The sequence below is a fragment of the Aulostomus chinensis genome, chromosome 11 (assembly GCF_037954235.1).
Source record: "Aulostomus chinensis isolate RoL2024-O1b breed Wild chromosome 11, RoL_Achi_v1.0, whole genome shotgun sequence".
Lineage (NCBI taxonomy): Eukaryota > Metazoa > Chordata > Actinopteri > Syngnathiformes > Aulostomidae > Aulostomus > Aulostomus chinensis.
Window position 1 is genome coordinate 8,710,198 of NC_141330.1, and position 21,445 is coordinate 8,731,642.

General features: G+C 41.4%; 1 protein-coding gene across 3 annotated transcripts; it reads right to left on the reverse strand.

The window, feature by feature from the left end:
* Window positions 1–2,764: 2,764 nt before the first annotated feature.
* znf574 (zinc finger protein 574) lies at window positions 2,765–19,437 on the reverse strand. Of its 3 annotated transcripts, none has more exons than XM_086218141.1 (10): window positions 19,343–19,437; window positions 15,883–16,043; window positions 12,412–13,561; window positions 12,108–12,322; window positions 11,374–11,553; window positions 11,017–11,111; window positions 8,744–8,838; window positions 5,948–6,096; window positions 5,339–5,626; window positions 2,765–4,210 (listed from the first exon to the last, which is right to left on the reverse strand). In XM_086218141.1, the coding sequence occupies exons 2-10, from the start codon at window positions 16,036–16,038 to the stop codon at window positions 3,608–3,610; spliced, it is 2,931 nt and encodes a 976-aa protein (XP_086074267.1). In that variant the 5' UTR covers window positions 16,039–16,043; window positions 19,343–19,437; the 3' UTR covers window positions 2,765–3,607. The 3 variants fall into 3 exon arrangements, with proteins under 3 accessions (XP_086074267.1, XP_086074269.1, XP_086074268.1); XM_086218143.1 differs by lacking the exon at window positions 19,343–19,437 and adding an exon at window positions 19,157–19,314; XM_086218142.1 differs by lacking the exon at window positions 19,343–19,437 and adding an exon at window positions 19,124–19,314.
* Between the last annotated feature and the right edge of the window lie 2,008 nt (window positions 19,438–21,445).

The following is a 21,445-nucleotide window of genomic DNA, read 5'->3' on the forward strand; positions in this document are numbered from 1 at the left end:
ATTGAAATGCATTTTTATTATTACACATTGCAGGTTGACTGTTGTCTATTACTTTGGGAGGACGTGATAAAGGTTACATTCCTGTACGCAGTCTGGATGCATTTGCCTTCAGGTTTTATATTCAATATCCTAAATCTACGGTCGGAACATGCACTTTTAATTCAAACACAGCAGGCATAAAAGATACTAAAATAATGTGTGCACTGCGTATGTTTTCCTAATTGTTATTAAAGGAAACATACAGAAATTGTTTCAATGAATCAATAGAGTTGAACAGGAAATGGACTTACCACTGTTGTATCTGGGTGAATCAGAGACTCCGCCCCCTCCTGGAACTTCAGCAAATGTAGCTGTGTAATTCAAGTCAATGTGCCATTAATTTGACTGACTTCAGTTTTGCATTGTATTTGTGATGTAAAATTCAATTAAAAAAAAAGATTTTTACCAAAAAAAACCCCAAAAAAACCAAAACCATTTTGTTGAGTCGTGGGCGAGGTGATCTTACGAGCGCCTCCAAATACTTCCCCCTTCTTCTCATTTCTCATTTTGCGCATCCTCTCCTCCTCTCCTGTCTTCATCCCTCCCGCCTGACATGCCAGCGGAGGAGGCGAGGAAGATGAGGGGAGTTGAGGCAGCAGGCATTTAACGAAATGAGACATGCGTGCTTTGGAGCGTCATTTTAAAGAGATGTCAATTAAATATGACGTGTGGCACCGCTGCATCATTTGTCCTTTGTATTGTTGGAGCCCACAGCAGTATTTTATGATCCCTGTCAGATGAGCGTTCATGACAACTTAGCTGTATATGTAAATCACACTGCTGCGTGACAAGAATGTACGGAAGTCAAATATGATTATTTAGCAGGGACAAGCCGAGGCTACAGGTCTATGTACAAGAGAAGGTTCTGGCTTTCATTTTACTATAACTGTTCTCAGCTGCCAGCTAAATATGTGATGATCACAGTCGAATTTGGTGTATTTTCTTTGCTGAAGGGATTTTATCTCACCCTTCTCTATAAGGATATGTCCGCTCGTCTCAGTCGCACTGATGATTGATTATAGCCGAGACATATTTGCTTTTGCAGACGTAAACAGAAGATCCCTCATCTGTGAACATCAGTATTCTGTCTGTCATTACGGAACATGAAATAATGCACCACAGATGTGGCGTGAGTTTACAAGTCACGTGTTTTCAGGACTTCGTACATCTGCTGTTGTTCATCTCTTCTCGTCGCTACCTCAGTGCAAATAAAAAGAACAAAAACCCTGATGAGACTGAATCTGAGCTCATGAATGAACACAGCCCTACTGTTTTTCCAGCCCTGAGGCCAGACAGCAGAAAAATGTATCAGGATCAAATGTTTCATTTCAGGCATTAATGGTCATTTTTAGTGACCTATTTTCTATAAACATCAGGAGAGTAAAGCTTTAATTTATTTATGTCACAGTTAAAAAACAATTCCAATACTTGTGAGCTGACCTGTCCTTTTTTTCCTTTTCAATCAATAAACACCGCACCCGTTTTCTCACTCCACAGTTTTTGCTGGGGTGTCGCATGGTACAACTGAATCACACAGCTAATCAATGATTGTCTGCTTGTGCTGCTTCTCCATTACCGAGGGGTGTGATCGGCTGTTGATGAGCTGGAGAGCGAGCGCGCTAGGGTTTGTTCACACAATCCATCTTGGCATATTTGTCATCACAGCATTTGATTACTTGTCTGTAATTAGCAAACAATATTTGATATATCATTATCTATCTTGGTTATATACTGTTATCACTGTAGTACTCAGGCCTACTGTGCAGTCAGGCTTTGTCCCTCCAGCTTACGAGTCCCACGATCCCCCTACAGGGTCGCTGTTTTGTTTTTTTTGTTACCATACAGCAAATACACAGACATGTATCAGCTTCAATGTTTCGCAGCAGGTATGACGGACCGCACTCCAGCGAACTTATCAGCTCTGGAGATATGCTTGGAAGGAAAATAAATCTGTATTTATCAACTGACAGCCTGTTGACTCTCAGAAAAGCAGTAAAGAGCAGCTGAATCACTGGCAGTGGTTTCATTTTGCTCCTCAGGAGCCCTCAACTTCCAGATATGTTTCTCACTCTGCAGACATTTCCCCATTTTAGTTCCCTTCACAATCATCAGCATTTCCACCTCCGTGACATGAAACAAACTAAGACAGAGTGTCTCTGTATGTGTGCGTGGTTTCAAACCTCCTGTCAGCAATCACTGGATGGGAGACAGCCATAAACTGCACTTTAGGAACCTATAATGGGCTACTGCAGCGCGGGCAAATCTTTTATTATGCCTCTTTCCATAGACACAAATAGGATCATTATTTTTGATAACTATGCAGCAAGTGCAGGATAATTTCATTACACCCGTTGCCACTGCACAATACTGTTCTTCACCTAAATCCCCATTAATATTGTTGCATCACTGTTATCATTGTATTCAATTACAACTCAAAACCAATCAATAACATAATGCCCAACAAATTATTGGCACATTAGTGTTGATCCATCAGCCAGATTCTAGTTTCCTTGGCCCGGATGGTGCCCGTGTGACAGAAAGTGATTTTAAAAAGATGTACGCTGATAGCTGCTGCGCGAGTCGCTGTATTTCTCTCCAGAAGACCTCATATTGTTTGTCAAAAGGTAGAAGTGGCAATTTACAGCAGGACCTATAAAAGGCCATTCTAGCAGATGGGATGGGGGCAGTGCCCTCCTGTCATCCCACTCATCAAATGATGGACGTTCACCATTGTGAAAGCTGAAGTGTTTTATTAAAAAGAAAGCAGAGGACATTTTATGGACCACCCCACTAATAAATAGGGGCTGTAAATACAAGTCTCTGTACAATTGAGGCCAATTTTGCAACATTCTTCAGTCTGTTTGAAAGACTTGTACAGATGTTCTCATCTAATAGGGTCACTGTTACCATCTTATTACATCAATTTTCTGCTCAAGGAAATTTTTTAAACTGCACAAGCTGGAATTTTTTTGTTTAAGCTGGTTAACAAATCTATTAAGTACACACACACACACATACACACACACACACGGGGAAAAAAAAGTGTAACCTTCGAAAGGTGCAATGATCCACATTTTGTCTAATTGTGATCCAGCTCCCATAATGTCAATTCCTACCTATTCACATCTGCCGATACATTCCAATACCAGAGCATTTTCTTATTATTTTGTTGCCATTATGTTAAGGTTACATCATGAGACTGAAATAAACCACACTTTTTATTAAAGAGCAAAAAAATTTGGTAAATTTCAGATATTTGTGTTGTGCTCAGTGTTCCGGAGGAATATATCTGAACTGTGTGAATGGATCTCTGACATAGCTCACGTCACCTTACAGCCATTTCTTGGTCCAGCTCAAGCTACTGATTGGAATCTGGATCTGTACCCAGAATGGCATCAAAACTCCAGTGTCTGATCTGTGAATAATGTTAGTTTCAACACCAGATTCTGATATCCCATCTCTACGTTGAATCACAACACTTCACTCCAGTCATTTGTCTACATCATGAACTAATATCAGTTTTTACCATCTCAGCTGTATCTTACATAAAAGATTTCTCCATCTGCCCTCATATAGTCTCCTCCACGATGAACTCAATGCTTGCATGCTGTGGAGACTGGGTCGCCTCCATCATGGTGATTTCATTGCCATCCATAGTGATAGTAGGAACAGTAATGCCTTGAGCTCCCAGAACAGTAGAAGGCAGAATGACAACCTGTGAGGCTCCCTCTAAGCCACTGAGCTCATCAGTAGGGATCATGACAGTCTCGGTACCTCCGTCACCCCCCTGCAGTACATAGATGGTCTGCACAGAACCGGTTTCAACCTCGCCTGAGCTGGCTAGGGAAGACAGCACCTTGGCCCCTTCCAGTACCTTCTGAACCTGCGCAGCCTCAGCTGCATGTGCAGCCTCCTCAGCGCTTTCAGGAGGCAGGTCTCCATGTAGCCGGATGTGTTTATCCAGGTTGGAACGAGAGCGGAAGGCTGCTGGGCAGTGAGGACACGGGTATGGCTTCTCACCACTGTGGGTGCGGGCGTGCTCAGTGAGACGTGCAGCTACACTGAAACTCTTGCCGCAAATCCAGCAGCAGAAAGGCCGCAGGCCGCTGTGGATGCGCTCATGGTCCTGCAGATGGGGCAGCTGGCGGAAGCGTTTCCCACATGTGGTGCACTGGTGAAATAGAGGAAGAAGGTCACTGTATCGCTTTCAAAATGTGTGTGTCCTCTGCATTTGACCCTCCACTACCGAGCAGCAGCCAGCAGTGCAGCAGCCAGGGACCAACCACCAGTTCTTCTTACCAGCACCCTCAAATTAAAAAAAAAGTATGTGATCTGGGAGGAAACCGAACCTCCAAAAAGAGGGGCAGGGTGTGACTCAAGACCCTGTCCTCTCTGTGAGGCAAGACTGCTTCCTGCCATGTAGTCATGAAGGGTAGTGGACAGTTATGTTCAGGGAAGTGCTAGAGAATTAACTCAGCTACACTTAATATGATCTGCACTTCTACATACTTTGTAGTCGCAGCATTTCTGGCTGAAGCGTGAGAGGAGCAGAGAGGACGACGAGCTGATAACGTTCATATTTCCAACATATCAACAGTAAGAATTCAACGTTGCTGCAAGGTCACCATACCATTAGGAGTCATTCTGACTCCATCAAAACTACATGTTTTTCAAAATGTTATATGTAATATTGTTTGCTGATTCCTTTTCGCATCATGATGGGGGTGAATCATATTCTTGGCTTTCTTTAAGAAATGTACAGAGTGTATTTGATTTCAATGAAAATTCAGCTCCATGACCACCTCTGTGTTGGAGGACCAGCGCTTCTTCAACCTCAATCTTTAGCATGCCTGATATATAGAAATGTATGTATGTAAAAGCTACAAACATTAAATCAATTTCTGCAGTCTGGCGTGCTGTGATGGGCTTGGGTGGGTCTATAGTTGATGTCGTGGTTTGTCACAGGAGCAGCAGAGGGAGAGAGTCCCAGAATAGTAACAGGCAGAGAGGGGAGCTGACAGGCCCTAACTCAGCACTGCAATTAATCACAGGTACACAGGGAGGGAGGAAACACCCGCAGGACATACACTGCACAAATGGCCACGGTCCCGAACTGCAGAGATGGCCGCTGCTATGAACGGGGTGACCACAGGGGGAGAGTCAGTAGTGGATTTCAGTATGAAATACAAGTGTTAAGGGGCTTGACAGCCGTGTATAATAAGGGACATAATGTGATTTGAAGGGAGAGAAAGAATTCAGGTTTTGTATATGCAGAGCCACGCTAACAAACCCTTCTTACCTCAAAGGGCCTCTCATCAGTATGTGTCCTCATGTGAACGTTGAAGGTGGAGTTGTAGGCAAAGTCCTTGTGGCAAATCGGACATCGGAAGCGGGGTCGGTTTCTGGATTTGTTGAACTTTCCTTGGAAATGGGCCAGTACGTGCTCCTCCAGGGCTTTGTTGGAAGTAAATCGGCGACGGCAAGGTCTCACTGGGCATTTGAGAGGAGTTTGGCCTGTATGGGACAACCGGTGGAGGTCAAGGCCTTCCTGGGTCATGCAACGATGGCCGCATAGGTCACACTCAATCTGAAAAGGGGTTAAAGGTAGAAAGAAAGGAGACATGAGAAATGCCAGAAACTGAGCTGGAGGGAGAAGAGCACAAGAGGCAATTAATGAAAAGAGAAAAGGTTGTTGTCATTTTCAAGGTCTTACAGTGACGTAAACACAACGTCACAGTTTAAATCAAGCTTGAGACCTTTGTTATATGCCATCCCCCTCATTCATTCCCCCCATTTCCTGCTATTCTCAACTGTCAGCTATAATATGAATATGATAAATGGTCTAACTAAAAAAGTAGCAAAATCTATGAGGAAAAATATTCTTCTAGTAATGTTCTGTGTGTCTAACCTGTCCAGTACACCGTCCTCTGCCCTGGCCCCGCCCACGACCAGTATTCCTGTCCTCCTCCGAGGTAGGGCAACGCTGCAGGTGGATATCCAGCACTGACTGGTTCACAAACTGGGATGAGCAGTGAGGACAGACAACTGGCTGCTTGTCTGGAATGGAAAAGTGTCAAGTGTAAGACAGGTGGTCATTCTCTGCCATGCCAATATCTAATGGCTGATATGAGCTTGTTGGTGAGCTGGCAGATGTGTTAACGATCAGGCAGTGACAGGTGGTGATGGACTCCAAACACTCAGCTGCAGCCAGTTTTCAATGTCAAAAACATGAGAAGAAACAGGTGGTCAATGCTCACAATGTGGGTCAAAGGGACACACGAATGATTCACAGGACCCGTGTTGGGTTAGACACTGACCTCATTAAGCAGACTGAGTAGAGGCCAGATGTGCCTCTGGATGTTCACAGTTAGATTTCTAATTGTACCAACAAGGCTTCAACTGTTTAACAAAAACGGTTTAAAAAAAAAAAAAAAAACTTCCAGAGACTGGCCACTCTAAATATGTAAAAAATAATTTTAAAAACCTTCATATGAGGGGTAAAAATCATTGCTGTACTGGTATTATTATTATTTTTTTTTTTTTAATTACAGGTCACAGTGATCACTGGATTCAGCTTACTTTACATAAAAATGATCCAAAAAACAGTGAGGTTAAGAGATCTTAAATCCGAGACATTAGATCACTCAAATCAAACAATGATGATTAGATTTGGTACGGGGGGGGGGGGCACATCCGGCTGGCTACAAATTGGGTTTTTGACTCTTGGTTTATTACTTGAATAAGACCTCAGGGAACTTTTAGAAGGCATTTTTCACTATTTGTCATCATTATGTGTAAGTTATTTCTCAGTAAGTCTCCAAACTGTCAAACAACCACAATCCAAAATTAACAACCATCAAGTCCAAACTATCAGTAGATTTATACAAGTAATAATCATTTGACTTAGATTTTGTTGAATATTGAAACAAATGTTTTGTGACAAAAGGCAATTCATTACTTCCTAAATATGTCCACTTTGTTTCTCATCACAGTCACCTTGGCTAGCAAGTCAAAAAGTCAGTTTCTGACCATGGCTGCAATAATCATTTTCACTACAACTTATTAGTAGCCAGGTCTGTTAAATGTTTCAATTTCAGTGACGTGTGCAGTACGACATTGTCAAAGGTTCTATTCTGTTCAAAAAGACCAAAAGTGCAAAATATCACATGACTGAAAAAAACAAAAAAAAACAAAAACCCTCCTCTCACCTTTGGGAAGCAAAAACCAGGAAAATATTCCGCTTTAAAATCCAACAAACAATACTGGGATTTGTACTCCAGACTTTCTAATGATGATCCAATCAATTAATTAGCTAAACGACTGTGCTCAGGTCAGTTGCCACCCTCTGTGTATTTTGGCAAAGCAAGCCATCTTCTCACTGGGTCGCTCGTCAGATCTGGCAGGGAAATGGCTGACTCTGACGGTTCATCAGCATGACCATAGGTCGTCATGCCAACATCTTGTAATTTGCTAACCATCTGTAATGTTTATCCCAGTAGGGACGAGCCACTCTGCTCCCCTTTGAGACTACCTAATTAAACCTTTAATAAGGACAATCTCGCCCTATGGCCATGGACTGATCAATGGATCAATCTCTCCAATCATCTCTCTCAGAGGAGCCACATCCCTCTGACCTCTGCTGCATGTGGACTCTTCAAGATTAACTAATGAGGGCCCCCGCCCCCGTGATTAAGATAAAGTGTTGGCGTGTTGACCCAATTCATTTACCTCCACCTTCCTCCTCCATTCCACATAGGACACTAATCAATGAAAAGTCATTGACCTAATGCATCGGAGGAACAATGCACACATAACATGGATGCATATTTGTAAATAAACAAGATAGGTCACCGAGGCAAGCAGATGGGGGTGTTTATCGCTGGCTCTGCATTAATCAATGGTAATTCGCTGCATGCTGAATTGATAAGAACATCATAACTAATTGTATTTCATTTCAATGAAGTGGAGAGGATGGTCATTATTTCTTGATATGTTCAATTTAATTGATCTTGTGTTCAGAGGGATGATCTGTAGGGGATCGTTTTAGCCTGAAAAGCTAATACAGACGTGCCTTATCTTACAATACCACTTTATTCCACAAGAGGGAAGAGTGACCCACTGTAGCACGAAGGAGGTGCACTACTCCAACTCCTGTTTTTGTTGTACCAAAGTGCTGAGTCTAAGCTCATGGAGTTAACCAACTGTATACTTTAGCAATACAAGAGAGCAGTAGTTAAGCTCAGCAACAACAAAAAAAAGATTTCGACCACAGCGATCTCATTCTCTCCGTCACCAACCAAAGTTTAAGTATTGAAATGTGCATCAACTTGTAGATTGACAGTTTCACCATCACCTCACGCTTAAGAAGTACTTCCTTGTTACCCTCAGAAAAGGGGTAGACAACCAAACTTTCTGGTAATATGCTGCCCCCTATTGATTTGGAGTGTTGAAGATGAGACACTAGCTTGTTTGTTAGACTCATCACAAATTCAGTCCTTCTGAATCCAGACAGTTGAAGAGAAACACAGATGAATGACACATGACAAGCCAAAGATGTAGGCTATGTGCATAAATTATATATTAAAAAAAAACAGTCTATGAAAGATAAGACACTTTACTGATCATGCAAGTGTCAGGTCATTCCTGCTAAGCAAACAAGAACAGGTAAGAACCATATCTGCAGGGATGACCCCTGAACTCTGACCTTGATGAGTGAGCGAGTGCAGGTCAAAGTCTTTCCTGCGACTGAAAGCTTCGCCACATTCTGTGCAAGGGAACGGGTGGCTGGTGTGGAGCAGTCTGTTTAAGCGCACAGAAAAAACACACATTAAACACACAACAAGGGAAGATGATGCAACAATGTGTGCAGTATTGCCTCTGCTAGAAACAGAGATACATTTCAGAAGGATAAAAAGACCAAAAAAAAACCCATAGCGTCTCAATATTCCAGGTGATAAATCATACATAAGTCTTTATACAAAAACTTGAAATTTCCCAATTCAAAGAGACATAAAACCCAAATAAAAATAGGGCACCCAGTGTCACACTTGCAGCGTATGTATCGGCAAGTATGTGCTTAGCTGTGCTTCATGTTAAATAAGTAGGTATTAGCTGAGTGTATAATGGATGGAGATGAAAGAACAGCAGTAAACTGGGAGGAGTAAGAGTTGGAACATGAAAGACTATATTTATCCATTGCATAACGTGCTGGATATAGCCTAAGGGAAGGAGAAAAGTGTGTTCACCTAATGCTGCTTCAGACCTGCACTCAAAGGATATATAACAAAGTAAAATAGTGGTTCTTTTGACAGCATCTTACAATCAGAGCTCAAACTGCTGATGTGTAAGTTTAAGAAATGTAACGATCAAAAAAATAATGGGAAGGTATCACTGAAGTACAATTCTAGAGACGATGTACAACCACCTCTCATGGGCCATCTAGTGTAGAAGGCCAGGCTGCTTCTGTTCCTTGTAAAAGAGACAATCAAAAAAAAAAAAAGAAAAGAAGAAGAAATAAAAATCAATATTTCAGGGACAGCTGACCCCGAGGAAGATCAGAGGGTTAGAATTTCAATCAGGGACACCTCTCCTTCCATCCAGATGTTCTTTCATGAGCAGGAGTAATGTACTGTATACTGTACTGTGCAATGAATAGATATTATATTGCATCCTTATCTTAACTTAATAGCAGTATACAACAGCCCATTCACATGTCTTGCTGCTCTTTATTGGCAAAGGTACTTTCGAAGGGGATCCTCATGTTCCTTTTAAGGCACACTGAAAATTCATCTTGCATTCTATCCAGAGGGGACAGGAACCAAATCTAGTTGTTCCAGGATAGCAGTCCCAGCACCTGACATGTTGATTTTAACCCAGACCATATAGCATCATCCACTGGTGGACAGCTTTAATCACAAAATAAGAGGCAGTAAAGAGGCACCAGAAAAGTAATGAGAGCAAGAGAATATTTCTGTGCTTCATTAAGATCACAACTAAATTATGTTGTCTGCTTCCTAATTAGTCTGACAAGAGGGAGACAAGAGAGTGAGAGAGGAGACAAGTATCTCAACAGATCCTTTAGAGAGAGGCTCTCTGAAGATTTCCATCTAATTTTCTTCATCTTAAAGTCATTCTTTTCATCTGCCTCAAAAAGCAAAATTTCGAATGCTCTCAAACTTTTTTCATTTGTCACACATCTAAGTTGTCTTGATTGGTGTAATGAATTGCATCCATCACGCATCAGTTAATGAGTTATTTCTTCCATCGCCATATTTATTGCAACTATGTGGACGAATAAAAGCTAGCTGGCCTTTTCCTTATACACTGCTCACAGTTTTGCATCACTTTGGCTTTTAAAAAACAAAACAGTGACAATGAATTTGTGCCGGCTTTCAAATGTATTCAAAACTACTTCAGTCACACTGTCCTGCTGGTGTCAAAGGGATTTCTACACTATCAATCTCTACACGATTCTATCAGTATAGGCATGAAAACAATTTAAATGGAAGTTGAAAGTTCACACGTCTACTGTGCTGCAGGCAAAAACCACAAAATGTAGACAGACATGCTGTAAATCCTCTCCCCTTTGTTCATCCAGGTAGAACCAGACCTGGCTCTTACTCCCGGTCCTTGACTGCTATCAGTATCTTCTTAATTTACTTTACCGCTGTCTGTCAATCATACGTGGTTGAGGCACAAGGACACCAAGACATTTTAGTCAGTCTGTTCATGACACAGCTTAAATGTCTGGCTCAGTAAAGGGACACGGCTCAGCTACTACAGCTCCTGACTAGTTTATCTAAATCCCATCCAGAGCAGCGCTATTAACAGTAATTCTAATGTATTTAACAGGGGAAAAGGACAGTCTGGGCTATGAAGAAATACAGTATTACTGGTTGTTTGGCAAATGTGCTGCTTACACCAACATTCCTGTGAATAAAGGAGGACAGATAATTATTTCTATCAAAGCATTGGTACTTGTGATGGTTAAGCTGCTCTTCTGTGTTGAAGCGTGAGGGGCAGTGGGGACAAGAGAAGAGATGAGCAGCTCCCTCGTTGTCCAGAGTGCACACCTGCATTGGGGGACACAGTCAAGGACAATAAAAATGATGCCACAGCAGTTTCTCTACCAGATATGCCATTCTTTACAACAATAACAAACAAACAAACAAAAAACCTGAATGTATTTCAAAATAAGGCTACCACATTCCATTTATAACATTTCAAGTGTGGCAAAAAATAGACTTAATGTCGTTCTATTTTTTTAATCTTATATCAAAAAAAGAGCTTAATTTGAGAACGAATCCATCATATTTGAAAAGGTTGAAAAAGTACCGGTTTGCGTCCACGCTTTCGCCGAGAATGTGTCGATGTGTGGATCAGCTGATGTCTCTTCAGGGTGGCAGCCTGGGAGAAGTTTTTACCACAGACATCACAGCTGAAGGGCCTGTTACCGGTGTGGCTCATGCTGTGGCGCAGCAGGCTCTGGGAGTTAGTGAAGGACTTTGTACACACCTTGAAAAACAACAGAAATTTAAATTACAGCTGTGTTAATAACTACAGTCTCAAAAAGGTTCTATATGATTACACCACAGCATCAGGACTGAAGACAACGACTAGACTTTGTTTTCTTGACAGAAGTACTGGCTTGCTAGCTATCCTGCTAAAGCTGGCTATCTACACATCAGGTATACTGGCATAGATTCTACAAATTTCTGGAGGAACGGAACACAGTTTTTTTTCAAAACATGTACCCTCATTTGATGCTTTGATGATGATATGCAAACATGTTGCCCAAAAATCTACCAAACCATTGACTGACCTCTTTTGCTCCGTATGGACACATCTACACTTGTTGTGTTTCATAATTCTTACAATAAAGATTTTTTTTTTTGTTTTTTTTAAAAGTCGTGACCAAATTTCTCTTATCATTTTTAAAACTATTTTCACCATCTGTCAGATATAATGAAATTTGAAGTGCAATTGTATCTGGCTTTAAAGAAAACAGTGTCAGCTGCACAACATCTACACAAAAGCAATTCATCCCTTAGACTATTAAATTTTTGCACCTTGCATGTAAAGAGCTTTTCTCCAGTGTGGCTATAGACATGGGTACGCAGAAAGACGCGGCGTGTGAACGTTTTGCCACAGTAGGGACAAACATGGGGTAGAGGTGTACGGGCCCAGTCCTGCAGCAGCTTGGCAGGTGGTGGAAGGTTTGTGGTGTCTGAGTCTGCTGCAGTGCTCCCCTCTGATTCATCCTTAGAGCCTGAACTCTTGTTTCCTGAAAATAAAGAAAAAGAAAAAAACAAATCATTATCAAGTATCTTATTTTTCTCCTAAATTGTTTTTAGAACAATTGTGTCAACTTACCTTTAAGTGCATTACCACCGCTCAGGATCCTGATAGAGGGTCTATTTCTTTTAGAAGGAGGTGAACCTGAGTCATTAGCGGTGGTAGGTGAGGAAAGCAGACATTTGGAGCTCTGAGAGGTATCTTGAGCTGTTGTGGTGATTTCAATTTCGCTACCTGTTTCACCTGACATGAGGCGGTGTTGCCGGCGATGGTACAGATACTGGGTTGTGTTCATGAAACTCTCACCACAATGGGAACAACTGTGCAGCGGCTCATGCAGGTCATGTATCACCCTGCGATGTGTGACCAGCCCTGCCTCATCATCAAAGCTCTCCCCGCACTGGATGCATATGAACAACTCAGGCTGTGGAAAGGAGGACGTGACATTGACAGTGGAAGAATCCACATCCTGCTCAGGCCCATTGCTCTGAATAGAAACTTCCTCTCTTGCAGTTTCAGGCACCACTACTACATTTTCTTCACCTTTCTGTCGATGTTGCTTTCGGTGGTACAGAAAGAGAGTGGTGTTTAGAAAGCTCTCACCACACACAGAGCAACGGTGCAAGGCTTCCTCAAAGCCGTGGGTCTTGCGGTGGGCCACAAGTTCAGACACAAGACCAAAGCATGAGCCGCAGTCCACGCACAGGAGCACTGGCTCAGGCTTAGGCTTTTTGTTAGCCCCTCTCCTCTTTGGAGATGAATCTTCTGGATTAGAGGCTGAAGCAACAACCTCAATAACAGGGGAGTTGGCTCTCTGGACTGCAGAGGTCTGGGCAATCTGCCCCATCTCTTCCTCTACTATAGGCTTCTCAACAGGTTCAGGCTTAAGGATTTTACTTGCATCACTCTCTGTGAGAGACGACTCATCCGGGTTTAAAACTGAAGTTTCACTTTGAGCTGAAGAGGTCTCCGGCTCAAGTTGAGAATCAGGGTTTGACTTGTTCCCAGAAACAAATTGCCGGCATGCTCCTTCTTTACGGTGATGCTGCCAGAGGTCCAGGGTCTTGAAAAGCTCATCACAGTCCCCACACTGGTAGAGGATTCTGGGCTGGTCTGCTGATGGCTCTGTACTGACTTCAGCCTGCTTGTGAGCACTTTTAACAGGTTGCACAGAGGAGTTTCCCACATGGACTTGAATCTGAGGGACTACACCTGTTGACACCTGTTGCTGTGGAGACACGGAAGGAAAAAGAAATAGTTCATTTTGGTGTAAAAAGAAAATTTAACTCCGAAAGACTCAAAGTACAGAAGTGGTTTCAAGTTCATTGAATTTCCAGTTGTTCCATTCCATTTAATTATTCATGACGTGAGAGATGATCAGTCAGTGTTGGGGTACTGAGATCAATTAGGGGCCCCATGGGTTTAAAGCCAAGGATCCTCTGGGAGCCAAGATAAGGCATCAGCCGCTGATAACAGCCTTAAGACCCATCAGGATTGATATGGCTCTCCCCTGGATATTGCATTTGCTCCCTCCATCAGTTTAGATGATTAAATCAAGTTTGAGACAACTTCAATTTAGGGCTGGCCAGTGTGGTCTAAACTTTATATCACATTACAATTTAAAGCACAGACAGGATGGTATACATCAGAGTGTTATTTAAAATGTCAATATAATTGCTTCTGAGGGATGAAGTACTGGTACGACAAGAGCATGGCAGCAATTACTGTGCTCAGTTGTTTTGCACATGCATACTTCACTTGGTACAGGAGGTATCAAACATGGTGGCTGGCTGGGCCAAACTATATCCTCACCAGGCCTAAATTCATACTTTTTGAAATAAAGGTTGTGTTATACACGCAATGGACTTCTTAAAGGAATAGCACAGGATGTAACCATGTCCTGCTGTTGACCCTGCTTGCTGATCAAAATGATCTAAACTAAATTCTCAAGACATGACCCCCATAAAAGTTCTGCAGCAAGAGCACTGACACCCCCCTCTCACACAATGACAGTCCCACAAATGCAAGTAAGATACAAATTTTGCTACATATCAACAATCTTTACGAATAAACTATGATCATCTCACTAATTAAGTGGCTCTGTAATGAGCCACAAGGCAGGCAAAGCAGCGGGCAAAAAGGCCAGTATGACCAGGTTTTATAGTGTTTCTCCAGCTGATTCATCAATGAGAAGGCCAGAGAGCAATTGGATCACAGAGAGGGTTGCACTGACTGATGCATTTCTCATGCTTGTCTTCCCACTGGCGACACAAGGGGCAATCTGTCATGAACATCATTGTGCTTTAAAGAAAAGTGTTGAAGACTGGAAGTATGGAAGTCTGTGAACTCAAGAACACGCAGCAAAGCCCTACTGCAAAATGAGGGCAGATGACTGCTTTTAACCCTGACGCTTTCTGAAGCTTGGAAAGGCAAAAGAAAGGTGCTTGCTGCACCAATACGTCAACATTAAGTGGAATAATACACTCCATTAAACTACTTTCAGACAGCACAATTCAGTTAGCATCTTCATAGCACTCTGAATTAAAAGGGCTCAACATTTGGTGAAATGCACCCCAAATTATCATATTCCAAGCAGGGAGAATAATGGTGAAAAATTCACAGCCCTCTCAAATTGACTATGAGCTGAACAATAGAAATACAACTGAATCTATCTGGAGACATTGTTACTGGAGCATGAGGAGCACTCTGATTCACTGTGATTCACTTGGCCTCTGCAGATGCTATGTAACTGCAGCATCCTGGTCCTCAATCTGTTCTGTGACCTTCTCACACATCATTCCACCTGTTCTACACTGCAACAGTTTTCATCTACTGTGATCCAGTGAAAACTAAACACAGATCAACCAGCAGCATGGTATGTATAATTTATTTGAACGTCTATCACTGACTCTATGACAAGGAGAAAACAAGCAAGAAAATTGTTTTTCTTTTTTACTGAAATCACCAGTTTTGGTAGATAAATTCAAATTAAAGCAGGTAAGTTGAACCCCTCTCCTCCTGAACTGTCTGAACTTCAAAGAAAATTAAAAATTTAACTGAAATGAAATGTCTGATCACAATTCCTTTTTCAGCTATAAATTGCCCAGCCCTGGTGAGATGATACCGTGTCTGTCAGGGTGTCAATCACAGTCGGATTTCTAATCAGTTAGACTTGACAATGAAGAAATGCAGACATGCTAGAGGGACCTAGCAGCAACAGCACTTGAGAAAAAAAAGGTGTAAAAATAAGTTGGAGGTGAAGACACATGCTTTTAATCATTACAAACAACTCAATGTTAAGTGCTCTAATCTAGGTCACGGTTACTGCGATGAGTAGCAGAGCATTGTCAATTCACTATATAACTTACATTATACTTGGCACTTCAATGTCATGCTCCAGATCTGATTCTGAAACTTAATGCCATCACACAGTTGGTCATTTCAGGCCACAGTCCCATCATCAATATTATCCTGTTGTATTTTCCATCTAGATTTAAGCCATAAAACTATCCAATCATAATCACATCATTAAAAAAGGGAATCGTTTACCTGTGTGTGTACCACTGGCACAGTGACTGGGGTGGTCCCAGACACGACTGGCTGCTCCTCCTCGGCTGTGCATGTCAACTGGTGCTTGAGGACCTCTTCAAGAGTGTTGAACTCCTTGTAGCAGGGGAAGCACATGTATACTGACGAAGTCTCCATGGTTGCTAAGGAGTGAGCAGTAAAACATTTCATAAGAATGCAAAACATCCATCCATCCATTTTCTATACTGCTGATCTGTTAAGGGTCGGGGGGGGGGGGCCTTGAGCCTATCATAGCTGACATTGGGTGAGAGGCAGGGTTCACCCTGGACAGGTCACCAGTCTGTTCTAGGGCCATCAGGTGCAATTGAGGGTTCAGTATCTTGCTCAAGGATACTTAGACATGGTCACTGGGGGGAAGTGAGGATCAAACCAGCGACCTTTTGGTTGCTGGAGGGCCACTCTACCTCTGAGCAATGCAGAATGCAATCCCCAGAATGCACAACAGATTTACATATAGTAGCAAAACTTCACAAAACTCTTACATGCTTTGAATATTTTAACGTAATTACACATCAAATCATAAACGGTATGCAAATGTCCTCCCACTGGTGCATTAGCTGTGAACATTGCCTTCTCCTGGTGTGAGGAAGTGCTTGCAAATATTCTCAAGGCAACAATGCTGAGAGGAAACTTCTGGGGTTGCCAAGATGACTCACCATGTGCTGAGCCTGGACTAATTGTTATTTTGACCATGCACATTACTGTGCAGGTAAAGGCCTTGCCAAGTCTCTCACTCTCTCTCTCTCTCTCTCTCTCTCTCGCCCTGCCATTTCAGAAGCCAACTTGATGTTTAGTGCATTTGTGATTTAATTGGACCCACTGGAGGTGGGTCCTTGCTCATGCGGATCCTGAATTCAACTACAACCAAAACACAATCTATAACCTACGCTCATTTCTGGATACCCATAAGGCCTCATTTCAGTGAAGTTGAGCAGAAGTTTAACTTCAGGACTAGAAGTCTACTCCAAAAATCACAACAATCCATTTACTATGGTTTCATGAAAGGAAATGATATAGCAGAGATAAGGCATCATTCATTCTGTTGAAGAAAAAAAAAGGTGCAATTTTTAGGTATGTTTTCCATGTCTATGAAGCCCACAAAGCCAGCACAATAGTGTTTCCTTAAATCACATCTCCAGACTGCTTTGTCTCAGGCTTGCTTGTACGGGTGCACACAAAGCCGATTTATTACTTTGCTTGGTTGTAATAGTTGCATTGCCTAATAGCGCCATCAGTTTTTTTCTCTTTAGGTCCTTTTAAGATAAGAGAATTAGCAGAGTACTGCTCTAACAGATTTGTATTCTACCACTTGGTCTCAGCAGGGGGCGCTAATGCTTTGCAAAACTACAAAAATAATGTTTTAAACAGACCCAGTTTTTCTCTGGCGGTCTCCTCGTGGGTTTATCTTTTGAACATGTTAAATAATAGTACATTTAGTGTGATTCATTTTGACCACTATGGAACCAGACAGTGGCCAACAGGATGTTTATTGTTTCCAAAGTCGTAGTGCTAGACTATTTCTTCATTTACGTAAAGTAAGGAATAAGATAACATCTCAATATGCACAAGGTGTTACTGTAATATGATTAAACAGCTTTTGTTTGTCCCCCCCCCCCCCCGTAATGCCACTCCCATTGTTTTGTAAAAATACTGAACACTTTTCTCATCCCAGACACCAACTTCAGTAGAAAGCGGTTATTAAAACCTCATCCATCCACCATCTTCAAGCAATATGGCATCAAATGAATTTATCGAAGGTTATAATGATGTATTTGAAAAACATACCCTCGAACAAATGTGTGCACAGCTATTATATGCAATGATGTCAAACACAAGTGTAACGGGATTTGTCACACGAAACTAGTTTTAATGTTAAAATCACACAGAACTTTGAAAAAAGTTTATGTTAAGGTTAAGATTCGCAATGTGTCAAACACATCAAGTTATATCACTCATACTGTTATTACCATCAGTAATACTGCCTGCTACCAGGTAAAAACATGTATTTGGACTTGGCAGATGGTAAAAATGTACATGGTTATTCACATATAGAACAGGGAAGTGAAACACAATGTGGCCTGAGGCACATGTTATAATCAGGTACAAACTGTCCATCTGTTACCTAAGCAGTGGCAGAGAGTTGCTCTTAAAACAGAACTTACTAGAGTCAACATTAGTAAGCTACAGCTCACACATTCACATGCAAAAAAAAAAAAAAAAAGAGAAGATAAGAATGTTTTATTTACTGTATCTTGCTTAACAAAAATGAGACTTGGAATTGTGATGGAAATTACTTTTTCCACTGTGCAATGTCAGCAAGTGTTTTCAGTATGTACAGGAGTATAAAAAAAACGCAGGTTTTATACAGATAATTACATTTTGAATAGTTACTGGCCTAAACATTTTTAAATTAACAGGATAATAGTAAAATTGATGTGCATCCAAAATGATCAAGTCATAAGTGCGATTCATTTTGGTGCAAGTTTATTAGGGTAATTTAACAGAAATATAGACCGCATATCACAGTCTCCACTTCAACCTGTTAGGATGAGGATGAGGATGAGGATGCTGCCTTAATTAGAGTTGTGTGTTATTGGCCTTCTTGGATAACTGGTCAGGCACAGTACAGTGGTTTATTTCATGTCATCAGTCTGGCTTTTAAAGGATCGGGAGTAGTTTGAATCTACCTCACCACATTAGCCGCAGAAGCATTTCCATTCGTTGTTTTATCAATGGGCCAGTTTTGTTAATGCCATGTAAACAATGACTTGCATTATAAAGGACCACCGGACACTCACGTTCACACTGGCCGTTTAATGATACAACATATGAAGATCTGAAAAACACCTTTCATTTAAGATACACATAATTACGTATGTGGCATCCATTTGTAGACGACCTTTCACATAAGGCTCTGACCCGGGTTACTCGAAACTGCTCTTAACCCAAAGCTAACAGCTAGCACTTAGCTAGCCATAGCCGTATTATATTTGACCAGAACTGTGCAGCTAACGCTCAACGATGGCCATCTTTCTAGCAATATGGCTAACCTGTCCCCAACAGGATAGGCAGCTAAATCCCTCGCTAGCTCACAAGCTAATACAACAATTTCTAGACCATTCTTCGAAAGCGGACGTACAAGTCGAATTCGCGAGCAAATAAAGTCCTTTTGCCACTTGGACCAGTGGTGCTTACTGCTTACTTTTTGGTAGCAAGGAGAAGAAGAAGAAAATACCGAAGACGGAGGGCGGGATACGCTTCTTCGGTGGTATAATGGCGGCGACCGTCTAAAAGTTAAGATTTGCTGTCTCCCCCCGCTGAAATCCTCCATACACGTATTCATGTATGAGTACACAAGTGAAAATAAAACGCTGAATATGTCGTTTCCATAAAAATAGTCACTTATTTCAACGTTACTCACCGCAAATAGACGTTGCCCCTCGAGGAAACAGGACAACTTCAGTTCCTTCTTCATGTTAGAAGGATCAATCTGATTGGCTGTGCAAGGGACTACATCGACCAATAGTATTCCGCGACACACACTAGATGTAGTTTGTAGTCCAAAAGCGCGCCAAAGGGTCGTTCTTGCTGGAAGGGGGCCACTGGCAGAGTTATATTAAGCACCATTTAATAATCCAAATGTGATGTCACGTCGTTGTAGCAGCCTAATCATACAAAAAATATCAAACAACTGAATTTTGTCTATAAAAGTGAATACTGGCATTAAATAGTATTGAATTAAGAGCTGGACGGGGAAGTCTCCCTTAATTCAGAGACACTGCTGAGAGTCCCTTCTTAAATGTTTTTTTAAAATGTGTTCATGTTTACACAGCGGGCTTTTCGATCTCTTATTCCGAATATAACTATACATTTAACACACTTTCTCATTTTTCACTTCCACATCAAGCACAAATCCATTTAACTATTTGAAGCTATGAAACATGGACAGATGAGGTACAATTTAAACTTTAAAACACAGAGATAATATGCGACAAAGACAAAGAAATTCCTTCATATGGCCGAAGCCTGAGACTGAATTAAGTTTAGTAGTTTAGGGGAAAGCTTTTAAGGGAACTTTAAAGTTGACCTTAAACGAAAAATGCCTTATCAACCCTTGTAGTTTACATGGTTAGTCACCTTGTTCAACAATGTGTACCAAAAAGAAAATCACAAAAAAACCCAGACAAAAAAATTAGTTTATGTGTTTACGTAAGATTCTTCAAATGATATCCCATGTCCACAAATCTCAAATTAAATAAATATTATTTATGGGCCAGTTTCAAATTTTATCATACAATACAAAAACTGTGACATTAACAGATGGAATTAAAATCATTTAGATGTGTGTGAATTCACTCGGCACAATGCAAACGAATGTCTACGTCACAATGAGCATAATGTTGTACTGCAGATCTGGATAGATAAGAGATGTCATCTCAAACGGGGTCACGCAGTGGACCTGCACACAAATTCTGAAGACTCTTTAAACCCAACGGCTCCCTATGGAAAGAAAGATCAGTACCAGTCAGTGTCAAATGCTTCCATCCAAATGAGCTTTACATCAAAGATTTTTTTTAAAAGAGACTTTTTCATATTTGAATAACAAAACATTAGCAAACACATGAAATCTTGCCACATGATCAATGTTACTAGAAGAGAAAGCTTCATATCTTCAAATGGTCCCCTAAAATTTGCCTCAGAAATCATGATAATTGAGTAACGGATCTGAGCATGGAGTTTTACACACTCAGTCATACACAGAATTTGATAAAAACATACAGTAAATAGCATGAGGGAACAAACGCTGGCATCTTCAGCAGACTCAAGTAATGCTAAATCCTGTTTTTAGGATTGTACTTATTATTTTTCATGGTGAAGCGCAACGGTAGAGAGCGGTGACATCCATGAAGTCTTTTTTTTTTTGGTCTTCTAGTTTATTGTAAGCTTTTACATTAGGTATCTTCTAATTGTAATTAGGGCAAAGTGTAATTCACTCTGCTTGATAGTGTAATGCATTATACAAATTATTTCATGCATATTTGTGCATGTAATGTCCTCAGGACTGAAATGGCACCATTTCAGTGGAACAGCCCTTCAATTCATTTATTGTTCATCAGGTGCTGAATCCACAGTTTCTTGCTTGAGTCGTTCCAGTATTACTTGCTGACTTGCTTCCCCTATTTCAAAGTGACAACAATAACCGCTTCATGTGACTTCAGCCGCTCTTCATTATCCACATACTTTTAGCGAAACAATGCCAGATATCCTAACACTTATCAAATTTATGCATCAAGCTCTGTGGTATATCTCCATTCTGCTGCATTAAGTATTATATTTACTGAGGTCGGCAGGAGTACAGACTGGTTCACTCCACTCATTTCCCAGAATCGCACAGTGCCCCTGTATGCCCCATTGGCTGATTGGGAGGATGAGCAGCTCCTCCAGACCACTTAACCTGACTCCAAATGGTATTAAAGAGCTGGCGTCCAGCCAGACAGGCCGCAGAAGCTGTGAAATCTGCTTG